The sequence below is a fragment of the Ciconia boyciana genome, chromosome 11 (assembly GCF_034638445.1).
Source record: "Ciconia boyciana chromosome 11, ASM3463844v1, whole genome shotgun sequence".
In the NCBI taxonomy this organism is placed as follows: Eukaryota; Metazoa; Chordata; class Aves; order Ciconiiformes; family Ciconiidae; genus Ciconia; species Ciconia boyciana.
The window spans coordinates 5,835,186-5,859,641 of record NC_132944.1 but is presented as its reverse complement, the minus strand read 5'-3'; the positions used below and the strand labels follow the sequence as shown (position 1 = coordinate 5,859,641).

The 24,456-nt window shown below is 64.7% G+C and overlaps 4 protein-coding genes across 7 annotated transcripts; 1 reads left to right on the top strand and 3 right to left on the bottom strand.

Annotated features, from left to right (window-relative positions):
* Nucleotides 1-37: 37 nt before the first annotated feature.
* On the bottom strand, nt 38-6,030 carry RASSF1 (Ras association domain family member 1). Of its 4 annotated transcripts, XM_072876022.1 has the most exons (6): nt 5,743-6,030; nt 4,621-4,742; nt 1,772-1,876; nt 1,398-1,692; nt 546-661; nt 38-439 (listed from the first exon to the last, which is right to left on the bottom strand). In XM_072876022.1, the coding sequence occupies exons 1-6, from the start codon at nt 6,002-6,004 to the stop codon at nt 293-295; spliced, it is 1,047 nt and encodes a 348-aa protein (XP_072732123.1). In that variant the 5' UTR covers nt 6,005-6,030; the 3' UTR covers nt 38-292. The 4 variants fall into 4 exon arrangements, with proteins under 4 accessions (XP_072732123.1, XP_072732121.1, XP_072732120.1 ...); XM_072876020.1 differs by lacking the exons at nt 4,621-4,742; nt 5,743-6,030 and adding an exon at nt 2,890-2,918; XM_072876019.1 differs by lacking the exons at nt 4,621-4,742; nt 5,743-6,030 and adding an exon at nt 2,595-2,773 and having other exon boundaries at nt 1,772-1,895.
* Nucleotides 6,031-7,197: 1,167 nt separating this feature from the next.
* On the bottom strand, nt 7,198-18,301 carry ZMYND10 (zinc finger MYND-type containing 10). Its single transcript, XM_072876016.1, has 12 exons — nt 18,029-18,301; nt 17,095-17,203; nt 16,401-16,517; nt 15,199-15,252; nt 14,947-15,099; nt 12,724-12,812; nt 12,336-12,436; nt 10,781-10,953; nt 10,344-10,469; nt 8,435-8,556; nt 8,106-8,231; nt 7,198-7,429 (listed from the first exon to the last, which is right to left on the bottom strand). Exons 1-12 carry the CDS (start codon nt 18,124-18,126, stop codon nt 7,345-7,347), a joined length of 1,353 nt encoding a protein of 450 aa, XP_072732117.1. The 5' UTR covers nt 18,127-18,301; the 3' UTR covers nt 7,198-7,344.
* On the bottom strand, nt 18,302-21,992 carry NPRL2 (NPR2 like, GATOR1 complex subunit). The gene is made up of 11 exons (XM_072876017.1): nt 21,820-21,992; nt 21,468-21,559; nt 20,794-20,962; nt 20,431-20,539; nt 19,978-20,114; nt 19,578-19,675; nt 19,447-19,483; nt 19,196-19,289; nt 19,004-19,121; nt 18,639-18,781; nt 18,302-18,380 (listed from the first exon to the last, which is right to left on the bottom strand). Exons 1-11 carry the CDS (start codon nt 21,964-21,966, stop codon nt 18,313-18,315), a joined length of 1,212 nt encoding a protein of 403 aa, XP_072732118.1. The 5' UTR covers nt 21,967-21,992; the 3' UTR covers nt 18,302-18,312.
* A 149-nt stretch (nt 21,993-22,141) lies between these two features.
* Nucleotides 22,142-24,403, top strand: CYB561D2 (cytochrome b561 family member D2). The gene is made up of 3 exons (XM_072876024.1): nt 22,142-22,330; nt 22,430-22,467; nt 22,707-24,403. Exons 1-3 carry the CDS (start codon nt 22,204-22,206, stop codon nt 23,208-23,210), a joined length of 669 nt encoding a protein of 222 aa, XP_072732125.1. The 5' UTR covers nt 22,142-22,203; the 3' UTR covers nt 23,211-24,403.
* Nucleotides 24,404-24,456: the final 53 nt, after the last annotated feature.

The following is a 24,456-nucleotide window of genomic DNA, read 5'->3' as shown; positions in this document are numbered from 1 at the left end:
CCCCCCTCCCCGCCAAGGACATGCCGCAGGCCAGGCCTCGTCACCCAGATGCCTTTATTGGTGCTCGACGCCCTGCTTCCCCCCAGGGACACTCGTTTCCCCGGGGACACTCGTACCCCTCGGGGAGACTCACCCCCCCTGGGGACAACCACTCCCTGGGCCAGCCCCATGGGGGCTGCAACGGCCCAGTGGGTCCGGGGGCGGCCCCCTCCACCCCCCCTCCCCGGAGCCCCCACCCGCCGGCAGGCAAGGGTCCCGGCGCGCTGGCTGGCCAAGGGTGCGGGTGGCACGGTCACCCCGGTGTGCGCGTGGCCAGTGCCTCCTGCATCTTCTGGCGGCAGCGGGCGTAGCGGTGCCGCAGCTGGCGCACGTGCTCCTCCTCCTCCCGCTGCAAGATGCGCAGGAAGTTGTGCAGCTCCGGCAGCGTGAAGGCGTCCCACTGCGAGCACATGGGCTGCCATCGCAACGGGGACGTGGCATCTCCCCCCATGGCCACGTCCCCCAGGGGGTGTGGGTGCCGGTCCCCTCCCCATCCCCGCACTCACGTTCACCTCCCCGGTCTCGTTCTCCTTCAGGACGAAGCTGAGCACCTTCTCACTGGGGCCGGCCAGCAGCCGCAGCCGCAGGGGCTGCTCCTCGTCGGCCAGCTTCCGCAGGTACACTGCAACGGCACCACGTGTCACGGGGGGGACACCCCCACAGGGACACCGCCACTATGGGGACATCGCTGCCACGACAGACACTGATGGTCCAGGGATGCTGCCATCACAGGGATGCTGCCGCTATGGGGACATCACTACCGTGGAGGACACCACTGCCATGGGGGACACTGCTGCCACGGGGGACACACCCATGGCGACAGAGGACACTGCCACCAAAGGGGGATACCACTGCTACAGGGGTGCTGCCACCATGGGGATGCTGCTGCCATGGGGAAGCTGCCACTGTGGGGACACCACTGCAGGGAGGATACCACCGCCATGTCGGACACCACTGCCACGAGGATGCTGCCGCCATGGCGGACACCACCACCATGGGAACACCACCGCCATGGGGGACACCACTGCCATGCGGATGCTGCCACCATGGGGAACACCACCGCCCTGGGTTCACCACCGCCACAGGGGACACCACCGCCACAGGCATGCTGCCACCACGGGGGACACCACCGCCACGGGGGACACCACCGCCACGGGGGACACCACCGCCACGGGCATGCTGCCACCACAGGAGACACCACCACCACGGGGGACACCACTGCCATGGGGATGCTGCCACCATGGGGGACACCACTGCCCCGGGGACATTGCCACCACGGGGCCGCTGCCGCCCAGGGGAAACTGCCACCACAGGGACACGGCCACCGCTACAGGGACAGGGCTGCCCTGGGCCGCTACCTTGCTCATCCTTCTCAGACCTCTCGAAGAGGGCGAACTTGCGGGGGTTGTCGACGACAGTGAACTTGCGGAGGAGGGCGTCGATGACCTCGCTGGCACGGGTGTGCGAGAGGATGTGCAGGTGCTTGACAGTCCCCTTGGGCAGGTAGAAGGACGTGCGGCGCTTCACCCCCTGGGCGCGCGACCCTGGCCGCCCCGGCTGCAGGGAGGGGACCCGCTTGGTGGCCGGCACCGAGACAGGGCGCACCAGCTTCAGCTGCACCTTGATGAAGCCGGTGTAGGAGCCGTCCTTGTTCTGGGAGACACCAGGGGGGTGTGAGTGGGGCCAGGGCAGGGTGCCGCGACCCCCCCCCGGCCCCACGCCAGCCCCATACCAGGCTCATGAAGAGGTTGCTGTTGATCTGGCTGTTGTACTCCTTGATCCGCTGCTCCACCTGCGCCTGGTCCAGCTCTGCCTTCTCCCACTCGCCGGGCTCATCCTGCGCAACAGCGGCCGGGCTGAGCGGCACCGTGGCTGGGGTGACCCCTCTGCTTGCCCTGGCGTCCCGCCAGCCCCCCAGCCTGTCCCGAAACACCGGCTGACACACGCGCGGGCGGTTGCGCGGGGTTGCATCAGCCCAGCTGGCGCTGAGCTGGGCTGTGTCGGGGAAGCGTGGCTGAGCTCACCGCGGCCCCAGGGGGACACCGCCACCGGCCACCCCCCCCCGACCCTGGTCCCCATCCCTGGAGCCACAGGGATGGGTGAACCCACTGCGAGGACACCCCCGGGCCAGGTGTCCCCTCCTGGCTCCCCAGATCAGAGAGGCATCCCCGAGACAGAGCACCGGCAGCCACCAGCCCGGCACCGGGGCAGGCTGGGCGCCCACGGGGACGCCCCGGCGTTCGAGGCAGAAGGGCCGGGTTGGGGGTGCAGCCCGCCCGTGCCGCTGGCACCCCACTTCAAAGTGCTGGCCCCGCACGGGGGGGACCCAGGCATCCTGGCTCGGCGTCCCCGCCGCCGGCACCCACTAATGAGTATTTACGTGGGGCTGCAGAGCCGCCGCGCAGAGCTGCACGTGTCCCCACAGCGCCGTGGGGCTGGGGAGCAGCAGGGGCCCCGGCCCCAACAGCCGCCCCACGGCAATCGGGCGCTGCCGGATCCTGCTGGGGGTCCCCGTGGGAAGGAGCAGCCGTGACGCTGCCCCGGGGGCGGCTCACCCCGCAGCCCCGAGCGCTGTCCGTCGGCCCCTCCGGGAGCAGCCCCAGCCCGGGGGGGGCCACGGGGCGGCCGTGCCAGGCAGCGAAGCCCCGCTCGCCCCACGGCGGCACATCCAACCGGACGGGGCCACCCTGCCCCACGGCACGGCCACGCTGGCCCCCACGCTCGCCCCATAGCGGGGCCACGCTCACCCCCCCGGCTCACCCCGCAGCAGGGCCGTGCTCAGCCCCGCCCTCGCCCCCACAGCAAGACCACGCTCACCCCACGCCCGCCCCACGGCAGGACTGCGCTCACCCCAGGCTTTCCCCACGCTGGGGCGACAACTGGCCCCGCACCAAGCCCACCCTCGCCTGCCCCCCAGCACCCGGCCCCGTGGTGCGCTCCCCCGGCTGACGTCGCCCCGTCCCCCCGTGGCGTCACGGCCGGCGGCCGGGGAACCGACCTGGCGGCGGCGCGGGCGGCGGCCGAGGGAGGTGCGGGCGGTGTAGAAGAGCTCGGGCTCGGAGTCGGAGTCCTCCTGGCTGCAGTAGCCGCTGCTGGCCGTGCTGCCCCCCGTGCCCCCCGCGCCGCCCCGCCGCAGCGCCAGCGCCGCCGCCGCCCCGCAGCCCCCGGCCCCGCCGCCCCCCGCCCCGGCCGCGGGCACGGCCACGGCGGCGGCCGCGGAGCGGCCCCCCCGCCCCCCCGCCCCGCCGAGCCCGCGGGCACACGGGCACACCCGGCCCCGCGCCAGCCCGGCCGGCCCCCGGGCTGGGGCCCGGCTCAGTCCGCTCCCGGCTCGGCTCAGCCCGCTCCCGCTCCCGCTCCCGGTCCCGGTCCCGGTCCCGGTCCCGGTCCCGGCCCGGCTCAGTCCGCTCCCGCTCCTGGTCCCGCTCCCGGTCGCGGTCCCGGCTCGGCTCAGCCCGCTCCCGCTCCCGGCTCGGCTCCGCCCGGCCCCGGTCCCTATTCCGGCTCGGCTCAGCACGGTCCCGATCCTTTCCCGGCTCAGCTCCGCCCGGTCCCTGTCGCGGTCCCTGTCCCGGTGCCGGCTCGGCTCGGCTCGGCTCGGCTCAGCCCGGTCCTATCGCGGTCCTGTCCCGGCTCGGCTCGGCCCGGTCCCGGCTCGGCTCGGCTCGGCTCAGCGCGCTGCCCGTCCCTGCCCCGCTCCCGCTCCGGCCCCGCCCCGGCCGTGGGGCTGACGCGGGCCGGGGGCGGCGCGGCGCGGCCCCGCTTCCGGCGGTGATTTCACCCGCGCCCGGCGCCGCCCGCTCGGACCCGCCTGTGCCCCGGCCCGGGCGGCACGGCCTGGGCACGGCCTGGGCACGGCACGGTGCGGGGCAGCGCAGCGTGGGCACGGCCCGGCTCGGCACGGCCCGGCCCGGCCCGGCGTGGCATCGCCCGGCGTGGCACGGCGCGGCACAGCCCGGCATGGCTTGGCACGGCATGGCATGGCATGGCACAGCCCAGGCCGGCCCGGTACGGCTTGGCACAGCCCAGGCCAGCCCAGCTCGGCTCGGCACAGCCTAGCCTGGCACAGCACGGCACAGCATGGTTCAGCACAGCCTGGCATGGCAAAGCACAGCAAAGCCTGGCATGGCTTGGCACAGCCCAGCGTGGCATAGCCTGGCATGGCACAGCACAGCACTGCCCAGTCCAGCCCAGCATGGCCTGACAGAGCCCAGCCTGACACAGCACAGCACGGCATGGCTTGGCACAGTGTGGCACGGCACAGCCTCACACAGCACAGCCCAGCCCAACAAGGCTCGGCGCAGCCCGACATGGCACAGCAAAGCCCAACCCGGCACGACACAGCCCAGCATGGCACAGCAAAGCCCGGCATGGCTCGGCACAGCCCAGCATGGCGTACCCTGGCACAGCGCGGCACAGCATGGCCCGGCACAGTGTGGCACAGCACAGCCTGACATGACATGACATGGTCTCACACGGCTCAGCATGGCACAGCCCAGTTCAGCCACCCCCAGCCCGGGCAGCCCCAGGTTGGTCACCCCCTGCCCGCACCCTCCCTCGCAGACACGGGCCAGGCCCTACCACGTTGGTGTCCTTCTCCAGCGCCTGCTCGGTGCCATCGTCCTCATCACTGGCGTCTGGGGGGCCGCTGCAGTCCAGCCGCACGAGGGCCCGGCACCGGTAGTGGCAGGTGAAACTGCAGTCTGGGGACGGGGACAGGACCGGTGTCACCACCGCGACGCTGGGTGTCAGGGTCAGCGACTGTGCCGCGAGGGTACTGGTGCCCGGTGGGGCAAGGGCTGGTGCGCGATGCCAGTACCAGTGCCCAGTGCCAGCTGCCTGCCCACGCCGTGCCGGTGCCGAGGGCCCAGGGGGCAGCACCCACGCGGGACACGGTGCTGTGCCATGCTGCTGGCGCGTACCGCGGTGCCTGTGCTCCCTGCCTGGGCTGGCCAGGGTGGGTGCCTGACGGCTGGGATGCTCAGTGCCCGGTGCCGGGGGGCCCGGAGCCCAGGGCCTGGTATCAGGGTGCCCGGTACCTGGTGGGGGTACTTGGCACCAGGCTGCCCAGTGCCCAGTGTGGGTGCCCAGTACCAGCGTGTCTGGTGCCCGGTGGGGGTGTCTGGTGCCCGGAGGCCCGCTGCGGGTGCCTGGTACGGGGATGCCCGGTCTCGGTGGGGGTGCCTGGTACCAGGATGCCTGATGCCCGGTGGGGGTAATTGGTACGGGGATGCCCGGGTGCCCAGCGTGGGTGCCCGGTACTGGGACGCTCAGTGCCTGGTGTGGGTGCCCAGTGCTGGGATGCCCATGCCCCGTGCAGGCACCCAGTACTGGGATGCGCGGTAGCTGGTGGGGGTGCCCAGTACCAGGACCCCTGCTGCTTGGTGTGCGTGCCCGGTACCAGGATGCCCACGCCCAGTGGGGATGCCCGGTACCGGGCTGCTCAGTGCCCAGTGTGGGTGCCTGGTGCCGGGATACCCGTGCCCAGCCTTGGGGTGCCCACTACCAGGATGCCTGGTAGCCGGTGGGGGTGCCCGGTGGTGGGGTGCCCGGTGGTGGGGGTGCCCGGTGGTGGGATGCCCGGTGTCGGGTGGAGGTGCCCGGTGGCGGGATGCCTGGTGCCCCGGGGGGGTGCGCGGTGGCGGGATGCCCGGTGCCCGGGGGGGGTGCCCGGTGGCGGGAGGCCCGGGGCGCGGTACTCACGGCGGCACTGGAGGCTCTTCCTGCCGCCGCCCCAGACGAAGTCCCCGCAGAGGTCGCACCAGGTGTGGAGCCCGCGGCGCCGCGGCTCGAAGCGGTGCCCGGCGCCCGGTGCCGCCGTCAGCCGCGGGTCGGGGTGCGCTCCGGGGCCGGGGCCGGGGCCGGGCCGGCGGGCCGGGCTGATGCGCAGCGCGTTGGTCCGCTCCAGGCGGCCCCGGCCCGGCCGCGGCTCCGGCTGCAGCTCCCGCAGCTCGATGAGCTCCATGGCCCGGCGGCCGCGGGCGCTGCGCGGCGGCGGGGAGGGGGCCGGCACCGGGGCCGGGGCCGGGGCGGGGACCGGGAGGGGCCGCCCCGTCCGGGCACAGCGGGGGAAACTGAGGCAGGAGCGGGGGGGGGTGGGGGGGAGCCGCGCAGCGCCCCGGGGTCCCGACCGCCGCCCCCGGTCCCGGCAAGCCCGGCGGGGCGGGCTGGAGGCGGGGATGAGGCTCCCGGAGCCGCTGCCGGGGAAGGGGGGCCCCGCTCCGGCAGCCTGGCGCTCTCTGCCACCTCTCCCAGGCCCGGGGCAAGCCTGGCTCCGTGCCTCTGTTTCCCAGCGGGGAAGGGGGCTGGGGGAAGCTCTGGCAACGGGCGAGAAGCAGCCACAGCTCCCCCGGAGAGCCGGGGGAGCCCCGAGCCCAGGCTCCGAGCCCCGAGCCCAGGCTGCTCGGCCGGGGCTGCACCCAGACCGAGATGGTTTCCTGCCTGCTGTCGTGGCTCCTGCAGCAGCAGCGCTGGTGCAAAGCCTGTTTTGGGGTGTGCGTGGGGGTCTCAGGCACCCCATCAGAACAGGAGATGCATGGCAGTGCTGGCACCACCAGCCTTTCCCAGCCGTGCTCAGATACAGACTCCAGCCTTCGGCAGCGGCTGCTGGCCAGGGAGAGGTGGGGATTCACCCCAAGGCACAGCAGGCCACCAGTAAACCCTGCAGAGAGATGCTGGTGGGCAGGGGACCAAGCCCTCAGTGCTAATGTCACATCAACTGAGAGGAGGGGGGGGAATTGTCCTTGCAAGAGAGCAGATGACAAACACCTGAGAAACTCATCTGCTTTCTTACAGCGAGGTGCTTGTGCTAACCACATCCTCTGCCTCCCCACACCGCTCTAACAATGGCGGCCAAAAGATAAGTGGCAGCATGGAGGCCTTCTTGCCCCCTTCCCTTCCCTTCCCTTCCCTTCCTCGGCTCACGCGCCTCGGCTGCAGAGGGCTTGGCCCTTCTGGTAACCACAACCTTCTCGGCTCTTTTTTCGGGTTCTCTGGGATTTCTGTTATTGCAGAGGGGAAAAATGGACACGCACCCCCCTCCCTAAGTGCAAGGGAGGGGAGGAAGTGGCTTAGTATTTTCACCTAGGAGAAAAAAAGCAGGAGCCAAGCAGCAGCGGGGTGCACAAGGAGGTTTATTGGAGAAGGCTGCGTGGCAGGGAGGTGGGAGAGGATGAGCCCAGCCAGCGCTGCCCGGGGCTGGGAGCAGGGGCCTTTGGCCGGCTTCTCCTCTCCAGTTGCTGGGCTGCACACAGGGTGAACCTCGGCCTTGCCGAGCCGCAGGCCAGACACCAGTCGCCACTTCTCTTACAGGTCGTCCGCTCTCCTGGGAGCCTCGGCCATCAGGTTGCAGGCAGCCTTGTGCTTCTGCCAGTGCTGGACCTGGCACGCCCTGCGGAGGGGAAGACCGCCGCTCAGGGGCTCTGCTGCAAAGTGGGGCGCCCGCAGCTCGAGCAGGGATGCAGCGGGGCCACGTCCATCCCGGGAGTAAACTGGTGACAAGGACAAACCCCAGCACCACACTCCTCCAGGCACTGGGGGGGATCTGGCATGGCCAAGCATTAGCCCAACAGGGAGGTGGATGTGGCCCCCAGTTCCAGGGGCTAAGATGGTTTAACGCCAGACCTTGCCATACGGTTCAAGACCACAGAAGATTTAATTTACTGCCACCATCCCAGCTGCCACATCCCAGCCCATCACCTGCACCCCAAGAGCCACGGGCACTTTTCTCCATGCTCCTGCCCCACCAAGGTGCATGGGAGGGAGACAGCGTCACCATGGGAAACCCAGCCCATCGCTGCTGTGGGTGTGGGCTGGCAGACACAGGGACAGTGGTGACACAACGCTCTCCAGCATCTCCTCCACCAGCATCCCGGCACATCAGCCCCAACGTAAGACTTAGAGAGGTACGTGGCAAACAGAGAGCCAGCAGTGCCAAGCAGCGGTGCGACCCCTGGCTTCCCTTGGCCCTTCCACAGCATCCTCCGGTGAGGTCTGTGGTGCTCTGGGGAGCAGGGGACACCGGGGGGGGGGCAGGGGGGCACTGGGAGGTGGCAGGGCTCCCTTACCGCGTGCAGTACCACTCGTTCCGGCAGCGAGAGCACCGCTTGGCCGCTTCCGTGCCACACACCCTGCAGCGGGGCTTGTCGGGGGCCAGAGCCTCCATCATGTCCAGGCTATAGGTCTGTGCCCACCTGTGGTGGGCAAGAGAGGGGGTGAGGCTGCTCACGGGGAACTGCCAACAAGCAGCGAGCTGTCCCCGCTGCACCCTGCCACTCAGGGGACATCCCCAGCCAGTACCACAGACCCCTCTGTCCTCCCAGTGCTGAGCTCCAGCCCCCGCTAATGGGGATACTGGCTCCACTGGGCATCCTGTGTACGTGTGCCAGGGCCTTACCTGCGTGCCTGGAGATTCAGCTCCTCCTCGGTGGGGCTGAAGACACGTTTCACCTGGTGCTTGGCGATGGCCTCCCACTTCCCTGCATTTTTCTTGAGGATGTGGTCCCAGATGATGGGAACCTGGCGGGAGAGGCAGAGCAGGAGGAAGGGGTGCTTGCAGCCAGACCGAAGGCATTGCGGTATGGGGGCACTTGGGGCGGGGGGGGCAGCTGGCCCCGGGCACGAGGAGCGCACCCCCCAGGAGGGCGAGCAGAGGCAGCACGTGCAGAGGCAAAGGCGCAGGGAGCGAGGGTGTGCTTTTGGGTACGTGGAGGGGACGGATCCACTCGCCAACAAGTGTTCGGGTGAAACAAGGCGAAACCTGCAGGGGTCTGGTTGGGAGTGAGTTCAGCCCTGAGGCCCGGGCTCCCGAACAGAAAGCCCTGGGATCTCAGCACCCTGTGTGACAGCAGCGGCATGAACCCTGTGCTCCAGAGCCGTTTGCCTGAGCTGATTTTTCCACTCGTCACTTCCCTGAAGACGAACACCCGGGGAAGGGCTGGCCGGCGCAAAAGGGAAAGCGCCAGCCAAGAGCAGCGCGTGGAGTTCAGGCTTGGGAGAGGACGATGCTGCTTCAAACAGCGCTGCCTTCTCCAGCAGAGTAAAAATAGCCAGGCCTGGAAGGGGAGGGAGCTGCTCTGGGAGCAGCCGAATGGAAAAAGGCCTTTCCTCAGCTTGGCTTGGCGACAAGGAGTGAGTTCACCGCTTTCTGGGCAGAGCAGGGAGCCCATGTGTGTGCTTCCAGCTGGCTCCCCCTGCCTGCCCGCCGGGCTCAGCCCCAGCCCTTGGCAGAGGCAGGAGCAGCACCGGCACAAAAGCAGAGCTACGGACAAGGGCAGCAGCCTGGGCCAGGGTTGGACGAGGTCCCCAGCGTGGCAGCTGCCTGTCCCTGCCCCACTGACACGCTGGCAGTGGAGGCACATGGAGCGAATCCATAACCACCTCCACCCTGCTGCTGTCCCCAGCCCCAACCGTTCAGCTTGCTGGTCTGCAGCCTTCCCCAGCCCCAGCTCCCCGCACAGGCCGTGCCTCCGGCTCAGCTGCAGCCAGCTCCAGCCAGGGCACATCACCCTCCTCCCCGGCCGCATGGCCGGCCACGCTGGGGGCAGCGAACTCCCCCTCTGCGCAGCCCAAACAGCCGCTGCCCGACCGACCCATCCGCTGTGGGAAGCGGTGTGGGAGCCTCCAGCAGTGGGGAAGAGCCTCTGCTCTCCCAGCTCTTCTCAGCTGCCTCTTTGCAGATCTGCCCCCACACAAAGTTTCTCCCCTCAGCTCGCGAGAAGGCAGTAGAAACACTTTTCTCCAGAGATTATCACTGCACAAATTAAAAACCCCAAGAACCTCACACTGTTTGAAGACCCTCAGGGCCCAACTCCCAAGCCCCAGATGTCAGCTGGGACCAGGATGACTCCAGCCTCTATCACCAGACCTTGGCATCCCTCCATATGCAGCCAAGCAGCCCCAGGCCAGCGCTGTAAAAGGGGACTCTTCCCTGGCGAGTCCAGAATTCAGCAGGAAAACACTGATAAATGTTAAATAAAGAGTTAATTGTCAAAACAAGCCAGGGGTTGTCTCTGCCCCATGCAGCCACCACCTCAGGGACTCAATGCAATCTGGAGAACTGTTTATAACCCAGCATTTCTGCCTTTAGCTATGACTGCTTGGCCACTGCAGCAGCCGGACAAGGCTCCCATGTCATCCATGGACAAATTTGCTGGCAATAAGGGTGTAACTGTGAAATGGGTGCTTGGCTGCTTTACCAGGGCACCACCTCTCCAGAGCTGAGCTTGGTGGGAGGAAAAGGGCGTAGGGAGCTATCAGGCTTAGAGCAGAGTGGCTGGAGAGGCAGAGGAAGAGCCACAGGATACCTGCTCCAGGACGAGATCCTTTTTGGGGGGAGCCGGCTCTGTCACCGCGAGGTGGCTCAGAAATCTCTGCATCTCCACCAGGTTGGGCAGCTGGTCAACAAGAACGTCTGTCAGGAACGCACGGAGCTGCGTCCACGGAAGGGATGAGAAGAGCGAACGGAGAGAGGTCAAGGCAAGCGCGCCAGAGCTGGGGAAGCAGCATGGCAAGAGCAGGGATCTGTGGGGCACTGGCAGAGCAACCCGTGGGGGTCCCACGAGGTGCACTCGCAAACACAAGCTTTGCTGCTGCTGGCACGATGACAGACCCCCCTGCTCTCCCACCACTGGCTCCTAGGAGCCCACAGCGATGATGGGGAGAGATGCCCGGAGGTGCCTGGTGCTGGCAAGGCCCTACTCTGTGCTGCAGGGCCCACGGCCTTTGTGGTGTAGGGCCCTACCTTGAGGAGCTGGCTCTTGTTGAAGCCATCGAAGTGGTATTTGCGCTGGCATTCGGGGCTGAGCAGAAGGTTGAGAAGGGCAAGCCACACCTGCCCATCGAGTTTGGTCATCTTCACCTGGTCTTCAGGGGGCACCACGTGCCACGCGCCATTCTCAAACTTCTTGAGCTTGCCTGAGGGACGGAAGAACACGTGGCTCCAGGGAGAGACAGCGCTGCCAAGGGAAGACAGCTCAAAGGTGGGGGTGCTAGCCTATGCTCACTTCCTCACTCCACCACAGGCAAGCCCCTCTGCTTCTGCCTGCCTCAGTTTCCCCACCCCTTTGCTCAGCATAGCAGCCTTCTTGGTACTGAGACAATCTATTAGAGAGCATGAAAAGCATAAAGAATAGGTATTAAAACAATAGGGCTGTGGCAGGAACCGAAAGATCCCTGTGATATCTCCCTCTGTACTTGGCCAGGAGCGTAGAGCACTGGTAGATGGTGGGGGAGCCCATGTTGCAGCAACAGAGCGGCTGGAGAGGCATGTTTTGGGGTATCAGCACGGCCAATACCTGCTCTTCTGGAGGCTCTTCCGCTGGTGAAAGCCAGAAGTAGCATGAATATAACAGAAGTGACAAAACAAGCTCCAGGAGCTACTGTGCTGCTCTGGGGGGTGGAGGGGGATGTAACCCTGCATCCGCACAGCCTAGAAATGCCTTTGCACTCTTGTTTCTTTCCAGTGCCTCCCTCAGGGTCCTGGATCAAAGCTCCCTGTGACACCCCGAGCACACAGGCAGAGAGAAGGGATGTGTTTCCTGGCTGGAGGAAGGAGGAAAGCTCCCACATCCAGCTGGGCTCCTCTCGGCAGGCGCAGAGCCACGTGCTTCCCAGCATCATTTCCTCCCTGGCCCATGCTATGACCCCCCTGGTGCCGGGCTGTGGAGGGGAGTGGGGGTTCCCAGGCCCCAGGCTGTGCCCCACCACTGCTCAGAGGCAGGCAGTGGGAAAGCTGGGGGGCTGGGAGAAGGGGCACACCTGGCTGCAGAGGTGCAGGAGGCAGGGCTGATGGCACAGGTGACGGCTGATGGGCACAACCTGATCAGAGGCCCTCGGCAAGAGCGGAGCTCAATGACCAGCAGCTTCAGGGCAATGGGTTTGCTGCCTGGGAGAGCCCATGTCTGGCTCCAGCTCTTAGTGCTGCCCGAGAGAGGTGCAGACAGGCTGAGACTGGCACTCTGGTCCTTCTGCGTCCAGGACAAGACTCCTCAGAGGAGCAGGTGGGGCTGGCAGACGTGCTACGCTCCTGCTCCTGTCCTGGCCGTGATCAGCTCAGAAGAGACATAGCCCTTTGCAAGGATCGGCTTTTGGGAGCACTGCTGGGTCCCCAGCCCAGCTGTACTGCAGCTGCTTTCGAGCTGAAAGCTTCAGGCAGGGAGCACTAGTGAGGATCAAGGGGAGGAAGCCAGAAGGGAGGGTAGAGGGGGAGCAGCTTTCTGCACGGGATCCTGCAGCAGACCCATCAGTGGATGCAGGTCCCAGCATGCCACCCAGGTACCACTGGGCACAATCCGTACCTGCTTCACGGCAGCTCCAGGGGCAATGCTCCACCAGCTGGACAAGGAGGCAGGGCAGGTTGTGGGTGTTCAGCATCCGTGTCAGTGCGCTCAGGGGCAGACTGGAGATATGACAGAAAGGGTGAAGTGGCGCTCGCAGACAAATGCCAGAACAGATACAAACGCTCCCTGAGGCAATTGGGAGAGGCAGGAAAAAAACAATGATCTGGGTTCCCGCAAGTACCACGGAGCGGGGTGGAGTGCTGCTGTGTTTGCCTCCCGGGGCGCAGTGCCACTGCCACCACGGATGCAGCCAGCTGCTGAAAGGGGTCCAGGCACTCGCTGCGGCCCCGCCGGAATCTCAACCAGAGGGCTCGGCCCGTGTCCTGTGCTGCTCCTGGGCACTTACCTCTCCACCTGATCGGTGATGAACCGCAGCACAGACAGGGCTTTCAGGGAAATCTCGAACTCCATCGTCTCTGCCTGCTTCTGCAGCTCCTGTGGAGGGACAAACACAGCCTCGGGATTTCAGGCCCCATTTCCCAGGAGCTGCAGGGAGGCAGCCTGTTGGCTGCACATCGGTAACCACAGACTGGGGAGGAAACCAGAGCCCTGCAAAACAAACTCTGCTTCTCATCTCGACTGTGCCAGAGCTGCTTGTTTGCCAGGGCAGCCACAGAAGTGCGTGCAGCCCACTGTTGCTCGTCCTTCATCTCCCTACCCCTAACAGGTCATGGGTGGCTACTGGCAGCAGTGCCCCTGCACAGGGACACCCCCTGAAAAGAGGCCAGTCCCGGACCGCTCCTATCTCCCCTTCTAGGATCACCTTGTGGCCAGTAGCCCTGCGGAGACCAGTGAGGTTGAGGGAGGGGAGAGCTGCATGATCAGCAGAGGAACCTGAGGAGGAGGAGGGAGAAACTTGGCCCTGGCACAGCTGCAGTCCTACATCCACCCCTCCTAGATCTGCCTCTCCCTTCCAGCTTGCGTACAGCCAGCTAGAATATCTGCCTCTGGTTATCCCAGCCCGCAGCTACACCATGCTCTCCAGCCACCCGGCCTCCTTCCCTTCCCAGGCAGCGTGGACACCCCGTTCATCCCCCGCGTGCTCAGGCTAACAGCCTGACCACCCTCTGACTCAGCCTCTTTCGAGACCATCGGGATGGCTAGGCTGAGAGATGCCAAGTCCTTCTCCCTCTCCCAGGCAGAGCTTCTCCTCTCCAGTCCCAGACGCTCAACAGCTCACATCTTCATGTGCAGAGCACTGACCTCAGCAACTCATATTTCTCTAAAGCACCACTGCAACAGTTCCCTTCCAAATTCCTGTGGTAAGAAGCCCTGCACTCCCTGTGCTGGTGCCCCACACACTACTAAGAAAGCCTTATGGGCTCTTTCCCCACCTCCCTCTCCAAACTCCCCCAGTGAAGCTGTTTCCTACAGCTCCTCCTGGTATCCAGACCTCATCTCTGCTGCCTTCAGGCAGGGACTATCTTTTGCTTGTGCTTCTGAGGGACAGCAGAACAGGTCCTGCTCCAAGGGGTTACCACCACACACAGTCACAAAGGACAACAGGCTCCACAACACAGGAGAGGGCAGGAACAGCTTTTTCATAGCGGGTTACTGTATGTAGAGTCAGGAGGGGCTGGAATGAATCAGAGGAAACCAGGCTCCTTGGGAGAAGAGTGCTTTTTAGAACCCTATTGGCTAGAAAAGATAATTTTTTAAACTTGAGCCGTGTCAAAGCACTAACAGAGACACCCCCTTCCCCTCCCCAGCTGGGAAAACATTTCCTGGAAAACATCCCTATTGTGCTCCGGAGCGCTCCACTTCCTTCCCTTTTCTGGAAGAGGAGCACATGCTCAGGCAACAAGCCAAAGGATGGAGGCAATACAGGGAGGTACAGCCAAGCTTGCAGGCTATCACTTTAACCCCACTTCTCCAGACACTCCTCGTGATGTGCGCAGTTTAAGGAGAAAACTCAAGGTGCTGAGAAGCACCAGAAGCAAAAAGAGCTCCCACACCAGGAAGGTGTGTGCGGCAGCCTGGGAACACCTGACTGGGAACAGCTCCGGGCTCGCTGCTGGCCCAGACCAGCACAGAGAGGAGGTATTTCTCAGAGGGCTGAGGAAGCTGGGGGGGAAACACATTAGGACAATTCCTAGTCATATCATGCATCGCTTTAGGGAAGGATCCCTCTCATGGTTAACCCTGGCTGGCTCCAGTGGCAGCCTGAACTAAGGCGGTTTCACAAGCTCCAGGGAGACGTACCCACACAGCTTTCAAGAGCAATGGCAAATGGCCAAAACCCCTGTACTGAATATTTTGCCTAACTATCAACTCTCCAGCGTCCCCCCCTCGGAGCTCAGACAGCGTCCTGCAGGAAGCCTCACGCTGGCACTGTCACAAGAAAGGGCGGAAGTGCGGTTGCGGGGTGGAGGGGGGTGGGTGCAGCCGCCAGCCCAGCCGAGCTGCTGGCGCGGACAAGCACCAGCACCAGATGCCCTCCGAGATGGGTGGGAGGTGCTGGAGTTGCAGGCAAGGGGTTTTCCATGGGAAGGCCCCCCCTGTCCCTCTTCAGGCTGCCCACATCCTCCATCACACGTGTCCCCAGTGAGCTACAGGACTTTCTCCTCACCTGCATGGACGAGGGGCTGGCCAGATCCTCGGGACGAAGCTCCACCGGGGTCACCATCTGTCCAATGGCGCTCCGAGCTGCGAGCAGGGTCAGTTTTCGGTGGCAATAATCAATTAAATCCAGAATGCTGTCCTCCGCTGACTCACAGATCTCCTTCACAATGACAAGAGTTTCACAGAGGGCCAGCCCCCACAGCCATGGCTTTCCACCCCCAGGGTCTTTACACTGAAGAAAGCTGAACCTGCCTCTTACCTTGTAAAAAAACACTGTCTCCAAGAGGTTAATGATGGAGGCTTCATGATGCAGCTGTGGGAGGAAAATGGCAAGAGTGAGCTAACAGTGGAGCAGTCACCAGCACCAAGGACACAGGCAACGGGACCAGGAAAAGGGCTCTTCTAAGAAGCTGCTTACATGATTGTGGCCAAACGCAAATCCAAGAGCCAAATACAAGCGATATAATCTTTAAAACAACTCCAGTCCACGCAGTTCGTATTAATATTTATGTTAACATGCCTAGGACACTATAACACGCTGATAGAGAACCACGCTTCCCAGCAGGCCGGGCTCTTCAGGGCTCTGTCTCTGCACTACGTGGCAGTACAACCATAGCCCTCGGGCAAGCTGCAGCCCCTGGCACCAGCATGGAGTCACTGCCCGAGATGGGGCAGCACTCTGCATGGCCGCGCTGCTCTCAGCCCCCTGGGACTAGGGCAGACAGCCTTGTCCCGAGGCTGGGAACCACGAGATAACTGCCTCGAGGCCATGTTGCAGACAAACAGCTGCCCAGGGAAGACACCACCTTTCTCCAGCAAGGTGTTACCCTGGACTGAAAATGGGCTAAAACTTCCAAGCCTCAGGCAGATTCTGTTAGGTCAAGGGCTGCATGCCTCCACAGGGAAGCTGAGCTCCCAAGATCGCTTCCTTGCCAAGAATGGCCCAAGGGACTGCTGCTCCCAGAAGCTCAGTAAGAAAAAGATATGTTTTTTTTAACCCGGAGGCATGTAACCTCGGAGTGCCCTCTAGTTAGAAGTGCCAGAGAAAAATAGTGCTCAAAGAGGGGCAAATACCCCAGGGGTGTTGCTGGCTGGGAGCCAGCGTAGCACCAAGTCGCTGGGAGCTGCAGGGCAGGAGCGCAGCCACCTCCAGGAGCAACGTTTGCTACATCCAGCAGCTCCGGCAAGCCCCCGAGCTGGATTAGGCAGGGGCACAGCCCTAATGGGGCAGAGCTCCCCTGGGAGCGGGTCCCTGTCCCTCCTGGTGGCAAGGACACGGGCTTGTTGCTTGTGGCTTTGGGAAACCAGGTGCTTCCCACTGAGTCACGCTGTCCATCGCAGCTTCTGAGCCCGGTCAGTTGTAAAAGCTCAGCTCTGAGATCTTCAGGGTGAGATTTATTTTTAAGCATAGCGGTGCACACCCAAATCTCCAGGCTTGTTCCCACTGCCCTCTGTACTCACCACCACGTAGATGGGGAAGGTGCTTCTTGGCTTGAAGTCCTCCAGCCGGCACAGCACGGGAAAGATCTTGTGCTTCCAGATCTCCACAGAGATCAGCTCCCCAACGAGAACAGGAATCTAGACAGGGAAGGGACGGGGAAGCGAAGCCTTTCAGACCAGTGCCAGAGTGGGAACCAGTTTTATCGCTAATGCTCAGCCACACAGACTTTGGAGTCATCCCACGGAGGAGGGTGGCCTTGGGGCACGCTATCTTTATATTCACCCAGCTCAGAAATCAACAGCTTTTCACCAACAGACCAGAGGGCAGAGAGAACTCCTGGGGTTGCAAAGGGGGAATACGACCTCGAGGAGCTGAGCAGGTCCAGGGCACCACATGTCCCGGTGCAGCCTGGCACGCTCCGGGCAGCAACACCCCAGGTACAGGGCAGGGATCCACAACTGGAGGGGCCGGTGCACGAGAGAGAACAAAGCAACCTCCAGAGAGGAACCAGAGACCAGCAAGTAGAAATACCACAGCTTGACCTTTAATTTTTTTAAAAAGCAACACTGGCAAACCACCAGTCAAACATTTTCGCTGGACATACAGCAGATTCTTCACCATTTTATTCCAAAATTGCACGTTGTCCACAAGACAACCCCAGCTCAAGGCTGAAGGCCTCGCACGGGGATCGCTACTGCACCCAAGGAGGCTCACCTTGGCGTAGGTGACCAGCAGCTCGGTGAGGAGCTGCTCCTGGCCCGCAGAGGCGCTCAGGATGGCATGCATGTTGAGCTTCTCCACACACTCGTGCTGCCGAAGCCATCTGCGGGGCAGCCAGCACGGACATCAGTGCCAGAGACCTCTGGCCACTGGGCTCCGCTGTGCTCCTGGAGAGGGTCCCTCATGCAGGGAAACCTGCTCCTGGCACCCCCATCCCCAGGAAATGCCCCAAGCCTGCCAGGCACCCCCAAACCCCACACTGTCCCCTGAGCCTACGCTCCCTGGGGCAGCAGCTCCACCTGTGGCAGCCCCAACTCCAGTGCCCTCCTGCCTGCCCCCAGCAACACCCACCATGAGACACCCCACTGGGGACGCCCCAAAACTGGGGGTCCTCTTCTCCGTCACCCATACCCACACAGACTCTCTGGGGACATCCCAGAGATGTCCTGGAACCAGCCTGGGCCCTTCCTTGTCCCCCCCACCCCACATGGACACTCCTCTCTCTCCCAGCCCTTCCAGGAGGTCTCCAGAATTCGGGACCCTCCTCTCCCCCACCCCACCTTGACCTTCTGGGGTCACCTCAAAACTGGGGCCCCTCCTCTCTACCCTAGACCTTCTGGGGACCTCTCCTTATCCCCACCCAGACCCTCTGAGGACACCCCAAAACCAGGGCCCCTCCTCTCTCCCCTAAACCTTCTGTGGATGCTCCCCCCCTGGATCTGGGACCACTCCTCATCCCCACCCAGAGCCTCCAGGGAGGCCTCAAAACCGGGTCCCCTCCTCTCCCCCCACCTCACACAGCCCCAACGGGGACAACCCAAATTTAGAGCCCCTTCTTCGTGCCCCCCCCCCCCACCCTCCGGGCACACCCCAGAACCGGGGCCCTCCCCCTCCACACCCCGTCCCCAGCCAAGGCGGCCCCCCGCACCCCTGCCCGCCGGCGTCCCGCAGCTCGGTGCCCTGCAGGGCCCGCACCAGCGCCTCGGCCTCGGCGGGCAGCAGCGGCGCCGGCCCGGTGGCGGCCATGGCGGCGGCGCGTCGCTACGGCAACGGCGCGTCGCTACGGCAACGGCGGCGCCTCTGCCGCCCCCTGGCGGCGCGGAGGAGCCACCGCGGCCGGCGGGGCGCAGCGGGCTTCGGGGACACAGACGGGGGACGCGCGGGGGGACGCGCGGGGGGACACACGGGCCCCGGTGCGGACCCCGGCTGCCGTCACTTCCAGCACACGATGATGTTGGGGTCGTTCTCCAGGCGCTCATCCAGCTCCTTGTAACTCATGCCTGGGGGGGAAAAGGCAGCAGGGTGTCAGTGGGGTGCCCAGCAGCGGTGTCGGGGGGCTGGCCAGGCCCCTTCCAACTCCTCCCCCTGGCAGCATGGGCTTGGGAGCCCATTCCGGCCCAGAGTCCCATCTCCCTGCGGTTTAAAGGCTCCCAAAGGGGCGAGGGAGACCCCGAAACCAGCGTCCAGCCCTGGGCACGCAGGCAGCCCTCTGCCTTCCACTGGCCCTGGGAACTGCACAGAGGAGCCCGGATCCTCACCGGTCTTGCAGCAGATCTCATCGTAGCTGTGGCAGCCCGTGTACAGCCGGGCTGGGTGGCTCCGCTCATCCCGGGCGACCTTGACGGGGTATTTCTGGAGCCGCCGGATAAGGCCTTTCATCAAGCCAAACTGGATGAGCCTCCTGGGGACGAGGAGGGGAGAGACTGGGACCACAGTGCTGAGGCCTCCAACACCCCAGCTCCCCCCATTCACTTCTGGTTCCACCACACCATACCACTGCCTCAGTTTCCCCACCTACAGATGCAGGGGTTGGGTACTCCCTCCTCGCTCCCCCACGCTCTCCCCACCACCCCTGGTGTCACCACCGGCCTCGGGAACCAAGCAGGAGGGGGCTGGCTCCGACCTCTCGTCCACTCTCTGGAGCTGCAGGGTGTAGCGGGAGATGAGGTCTCGCACCGTCGTGCCAGGGCTGAGCCCGCAGTACAGCTGGAAGACGTCCCTGAGGCTGGCTCGCTTGTGCCCTGCGGGGACAAGTCACCAGTCAGTCGCCCTCTCCCTCTGTCTCCGCCAGCAGCCCAGCGCGGGGTCACCATACCTTGTTTGGTGACGTAGGACAGACACTCTTCCTGGAGACACTTGTCATCCACCAGGTCCTGCACCTTCGGCGTGGTGCAGTAGACGTTGGAGTACTGGAGGCCAAGGGAAAACCAGCTCTGCTCAGCCACGGCTCTGGCAGACAGACCCGCCCCACTCCAAACCCTGGTGTGTCCCCCTACATGGCCACCCCGATGGCACAGCCGCTGCCCGAATCCCACTCGCAGCCCTGTGCTCCGTGGCCTGACCCACCTGGAGTATGGAGACGAGCGTGACGACCCCGTAGTACCTGCAGACAGACAGGGAAACATGAGAGACCCTCTCTGCCAGCACCCACCACCCCCCCTCCTGTGGGCTGGCCAGGCCCCCTTCCACGCACTCACAGCAGGTTTTGCACGGCAATGCGCACCAAGTTCAGCTCCACATCGGCTTCTGCGGAAATCTTCTGGACGTGCCGAAAGCCGTCGATGTAGGGCAGGATCTAAGGGGGAAGGAAGCAAGAGCTAAGAGGGGAGAGAGCGGAGAGGCCCAAGGCATCACCCTGAAGCCCAAGAAACTCCCCTGTGTCTGGGAGCGTGCTGGGACAGACTCCATCCCCAGCAGCATTTTATCCTCATGTTGGGTGAATGGGTTGCTCGCAGGCCCGAGCACAAAGACAAGGGGAGCACCAAACCATGCTCGTTAACGTAGTGATCTCCAGGACAGCCCGACTTCCCTCTGCCCCTGGGCAGGCTGGAAACAGATCCCATTCAAATTGTGCTGCCCCTGGTCAAGCACACGGACCTGCTGCGTGGTGAGATCCCACTGGGAGTTGAAGAAGTCGTCCTTGTCTTGGGTGAAGACGGGGACATCATATTCCTGCACGATGGGGGGGTCTGGGCGCTGCTCGATCACCTTCAGGTGGATGGTGTTCGACTCATCTGGCCGGGAAAAGCGGAGTGCTCAGTCCCTACGGAAACCTCTGCTCCCTCGGGAGCTCGTGACCGTCAGCCCCAGGACACCACCACACCACAGAGAGGAAGGTGTTTGCGGCCCATAACCCCATCCCTCCTGGTCCTTTGAGCCACCCAGGGCAAGGCTGGCTCAGACGCCCCTCAGCTCCAAGCGCAGACCAGCAGGGAGCTGCCAGGAGCAGCGCAGGCAGAGCCGACCCGGGCAGGGGATGGACCGGCTGCCTCCCAGCACCACCCTGCCCTGCTCCTGGCCCTTGCTGCTGGGCCAGTGCGGCTGCTGTACCTATGGGCAGGGTGCATTTTCCTTTGGCGTTCAGCTCCTCCAGCAGGATGGTCATGATGGGAACCAGCTTCTGTTTACTCTCCTCGTTGGAGATGAAGCCACTTTCCAGCTAAAGAGAGCAGAAAATCAAGTCAGCTCCTCCCCACAGGATTACCGGCTAAAGGAACTGCGCATCTCGGATCCCATCCTCCCTTAAACTTCAAGTGGTATGTGGGTAAAACCAGCACGATCCCCTCCTTGCCATAAACCTGGCCCCTACCCCAGCAATGCCCAGTGACCCACAGCGTGCGCCAGGACAACGGTGACTCTGCGGGGCAGATCGTGAGGCAGCCAGCCTCCCCCCCGCGTTGGCTCGGGCCTCACCTCGAGGGTGGTGAGGTAGCCAGCCAGCTTCTTCACTATGGGCTCCAGCGCACAAGCCTTGGCTCTGGCATCGCACACAAAGCCCAGGTTGAAGAGCAGAGCGTTTCGGCTGTACTTCTTGTGCTCGATGCACACAGGGCAGCCGATCAGCTTCTTCTCCATGGCCGTCCTGCAGGAAGACAAGTATAACCTGCACCTACGTCCTCAGGGAGGCCTGACCCCACACAAGGCTAGTTCCTGGTCATCTCTGGAGGTGGGGGCTTCTCTGCTTTGCAGGAAAAATGATGTCTAATCCCCAAATGCTCAGAGGGCAAAACACACAGTCTGAAGAAGGGAGGAAAAAAAAGAGCCAACCATCAGAGAAGAAAAGTGTCCTTTCAAAACAAGCACACCTCTCAAGACTCGTTCGACTTTCCTGGATTGGAGGCTGACAGAGAACCGCATGCAGCACCAGCTACCCCCAGAATCGGGTACCCAACCCCCTGCACGGGTCACTGCAGGCATCGTCACGAACCCGCTGACTGCTGGGACAGACATCCCTGCGAGCCCAGAGCGGACAGCTGGCACTGTCACATCACCAAGCTGTCGTCTCCCGCTGGCAGAGACTTGCCCAGTCGTGGCGGGGACAGCGGATCCCCCCACGGGGAAAGGACGGGTGGCTTGCCAACACTCACACGGTGATCAGCTTGTTCTGCAGCTCGGGCTTCGTGATGACGTACACCTGGATGGTGTCAAAGAGCTCCCGAGAGATGAAGTCCTCCGGGACCTGCAGCGGCACACAAGGCCCCGCTCCAGCCTCACCCGGCTGCCGAGCCCCGGCCCGCCCCCGTGCCCCCACCTGGGGAGCAGCCTCCACCCCCGCCCCGCCCCCCCCTTCTCCCCTGTGGGCGCTCCTGGGCCCCAGCCCCCCGCGCCGGGCAGGTGCTCCCGGGCCCCGGCCCCCGCCAGGGCCCTGCCCCGGTACCGGCCCCCGGTAGGTGCTTTCAGACCCCAGGCCCTGGGGCAGGCGCAGACTCCCCCCCACACCTGGTAGGTGATCTTGGGCCCCAGCGTGGGGTGGAACTCGCTGAAGAAGACGCACTCGATCCTGCCGCCCATGGCGGCCCCAGGAAGGGCCCGGCCGGGCCCCGGTGCAGCAGCGACGGCGGCGGGGCAGCGGCCCGCAACGCGCATGCGCCCAGGGCCCAGCCGGCCACCGTAGCACCAATCCTGAGGCACGCTGCGTCACACGGCCGCGCCAGCGGAGGCGGGCCCTCACTCTGAGCGACGGCGCAGCCCACCCATTCGGCGACGGAGCTGCGCGGAGGGGGCGGGCCCTAGCGCGGACGGACAGCCCGCCTGGCCCAATCGGGCTCCTCGCCCCGGCCCGGCCGTCTCGGCGGCGGCGGCGGCAGTTCCCCCCCGGCCGCCATGGCCCTGACGGCCGAGACCGAGTCCCGGCTGTACCGCTCGCTGCGCGCCGCCGCCGGCGCTGCCGCCCACCTCGTGGCGCTGGGCTTCCCCACCGCGGTGGCCGTGCTGGCGCGGCCCGGATCCAGTGAGTGCCGGGGCGGGGCCGGGGCCGGGGGGGGCGGGCCGGGCCGGGCCTCTCCTCAGCTCACCTCAGCTCACCTCCGCGCCTGCCCTTCCCTTGCAGGCCTCTTCTCCTGGCACCCGCTGCTCATGGCCCTCGCGGTAAGTCCCGCCGCCCCGCTGCTGCCCCCCGGCCGTGGGCACCTCCCTCGGGGAGAGGAAGGGGCTCTGCTGGCGGAGAGCACCCGGCGCAGAGGATAAGGCCCCTCTGCTTTCCGTGGGCGGTGGGAGGCGGAGAGGCGGGTGTCCCGGGGGACGCAGGCCCGCTGCCGGTTCTGCCCCCGGCCGTGGCGGAGGGGTGGGGGCCGCCGGTGCCAATCCCCCTGCCCTCTGTCTCCCAGTTCTCGTTCCTGATGACGGAAGCCCTGCTGATATTCTCCCCGGAGATCTCGCTGCTCCGCTCCTTCTCCCGCAAAGTCAAAGTGCGGGTGCACTGGGCCCTCCAGCTGCTCGCCCTCCTCTGCGCCCTCCTGGGGCTGGGCGTCATCACCTACAACAAGCACCTGAACGGCAAGGCCCACTTCGTGACCTGGCACGGCCTGACGGGGCTGCTGACCGTGCTGTACGCCAGCGGGCAGTGCGCAGGCGGGGTGCTCCTGCTCTACCCCAAGCTGATGAAGAACTGGACGCTGGCCAAGCTGAAGCTGTACCACGCGACCTCGGGGCTGGTGGGCTACCTGCTGGGCTGCGCCAGCCTGATGCTGGGCATGTGCTCCCTGTGGTTCACCACCTCAGTGACCAGCGTCTCCTGGTACCTCGCCATGCTGTGTCCGCTTCTCACCAGCCTGGTTATCATGAACCAGGTGAGCAACGCTTACCTGTACCGCAAGCGGAGCCAGCACTGAGGGCTCGGTGTGGATTGGAACTTCCCCTGTGTGAGCCAGTGAGGCCGGGGCACCCCCCCCCGCAGCCCCCCGTGGGGGTCCCCTGCTCGCACAGGCTCTTCTCGGTACTAGATTCCTACCCACTCATCTCTCGTTAGTCCTGGATTGTCCGTAGTGTCTCATCCCCAGGGAGCGGCTACGATGCGCATGACACCGAGTGGGCAGGAGCTGCCCATCTCGTGCCTGCCTCGATGGGGATGTTTCCCAGCACAGGTAACGCTGCTGGTCCCCGCAGCAGCTTGGTGCTCAGTGCTGGGAACCGGAGGGTTCACTCAGGATTCCTGCTCCTTTTCCCTTCCCTTACCACCCAGAGCTGCTTTGGAGCAGGCAGGACAGGAGCTGGCGCATTCCGTGTGAGGAGGGCAGGGAGTCCCTGCTCACCTGGGAGGCTGCAGCGGGCACTGCGCTGCCTCTCCTGCCATGAAGGCAGCTTGGCCAGTGAAAGCACAGAGCACGGTTGTGGCTTCAGCCCGGCTGAGGCAGGGTGGCAGCACCCACGGCATCCATCCCCACAGCGCAGCCCTGTGCAGGGACCCAGGGGCTCCCCGGGACTGGTGTGCTCAGCCCTGCCCAATGGCCACAGATCCGGGCACCCATTGCCACGCACAAATCCTTCCCGCAGGCTGGACAGTGAAGCTCCAGCCTGGCAGGAGGTGGGGGTCATTTTACAGAGCAAGTTACCGAGCCGAGATGCAAACCAGCAGCCTGCGAAGGTATTTAGTCCCTCTGAGGGGCACAGGGAACAGTGCGAGCGCAGGGGGAGTGGCGCTCGGGACGAGCTCTTGAGCCAGCCTGCAAAAACAGCCCTTGGGAAGGCAGAAAGCAACCTTATCGCCTCACCGGCGCAACAGCCTTCCTTCTAGCCCGCCTGCCATTGGGGCAGCTGGGCGCTGTGAGGCTCCGTCTGCTGCAGCAGCCCTGCGGCTCCTCCTTGGCACATATCCTGCTCTCGGCAGGGCCGGAGAGCTGGGAGCAGCTCCCGGGCTGGGAAATTCTTCTGTATCCAGAGCTTTTATTCAATAAAGTTTTCAGGCAGCTACAGTGCAACAAGCCCTCTTTACTGCCCAGGGGACTTCTGGGGTGCAGGCAGACATCCCCTCCCTGCAGATCTCCCACCTCATCCTGCTTGCAAAGAGGCCCTCCCAGCCTGCTGGGAGCAGCTGGAAAGAAACCCCCTCCCCAGGCTGCTGCGCATGAGCCCCCACGG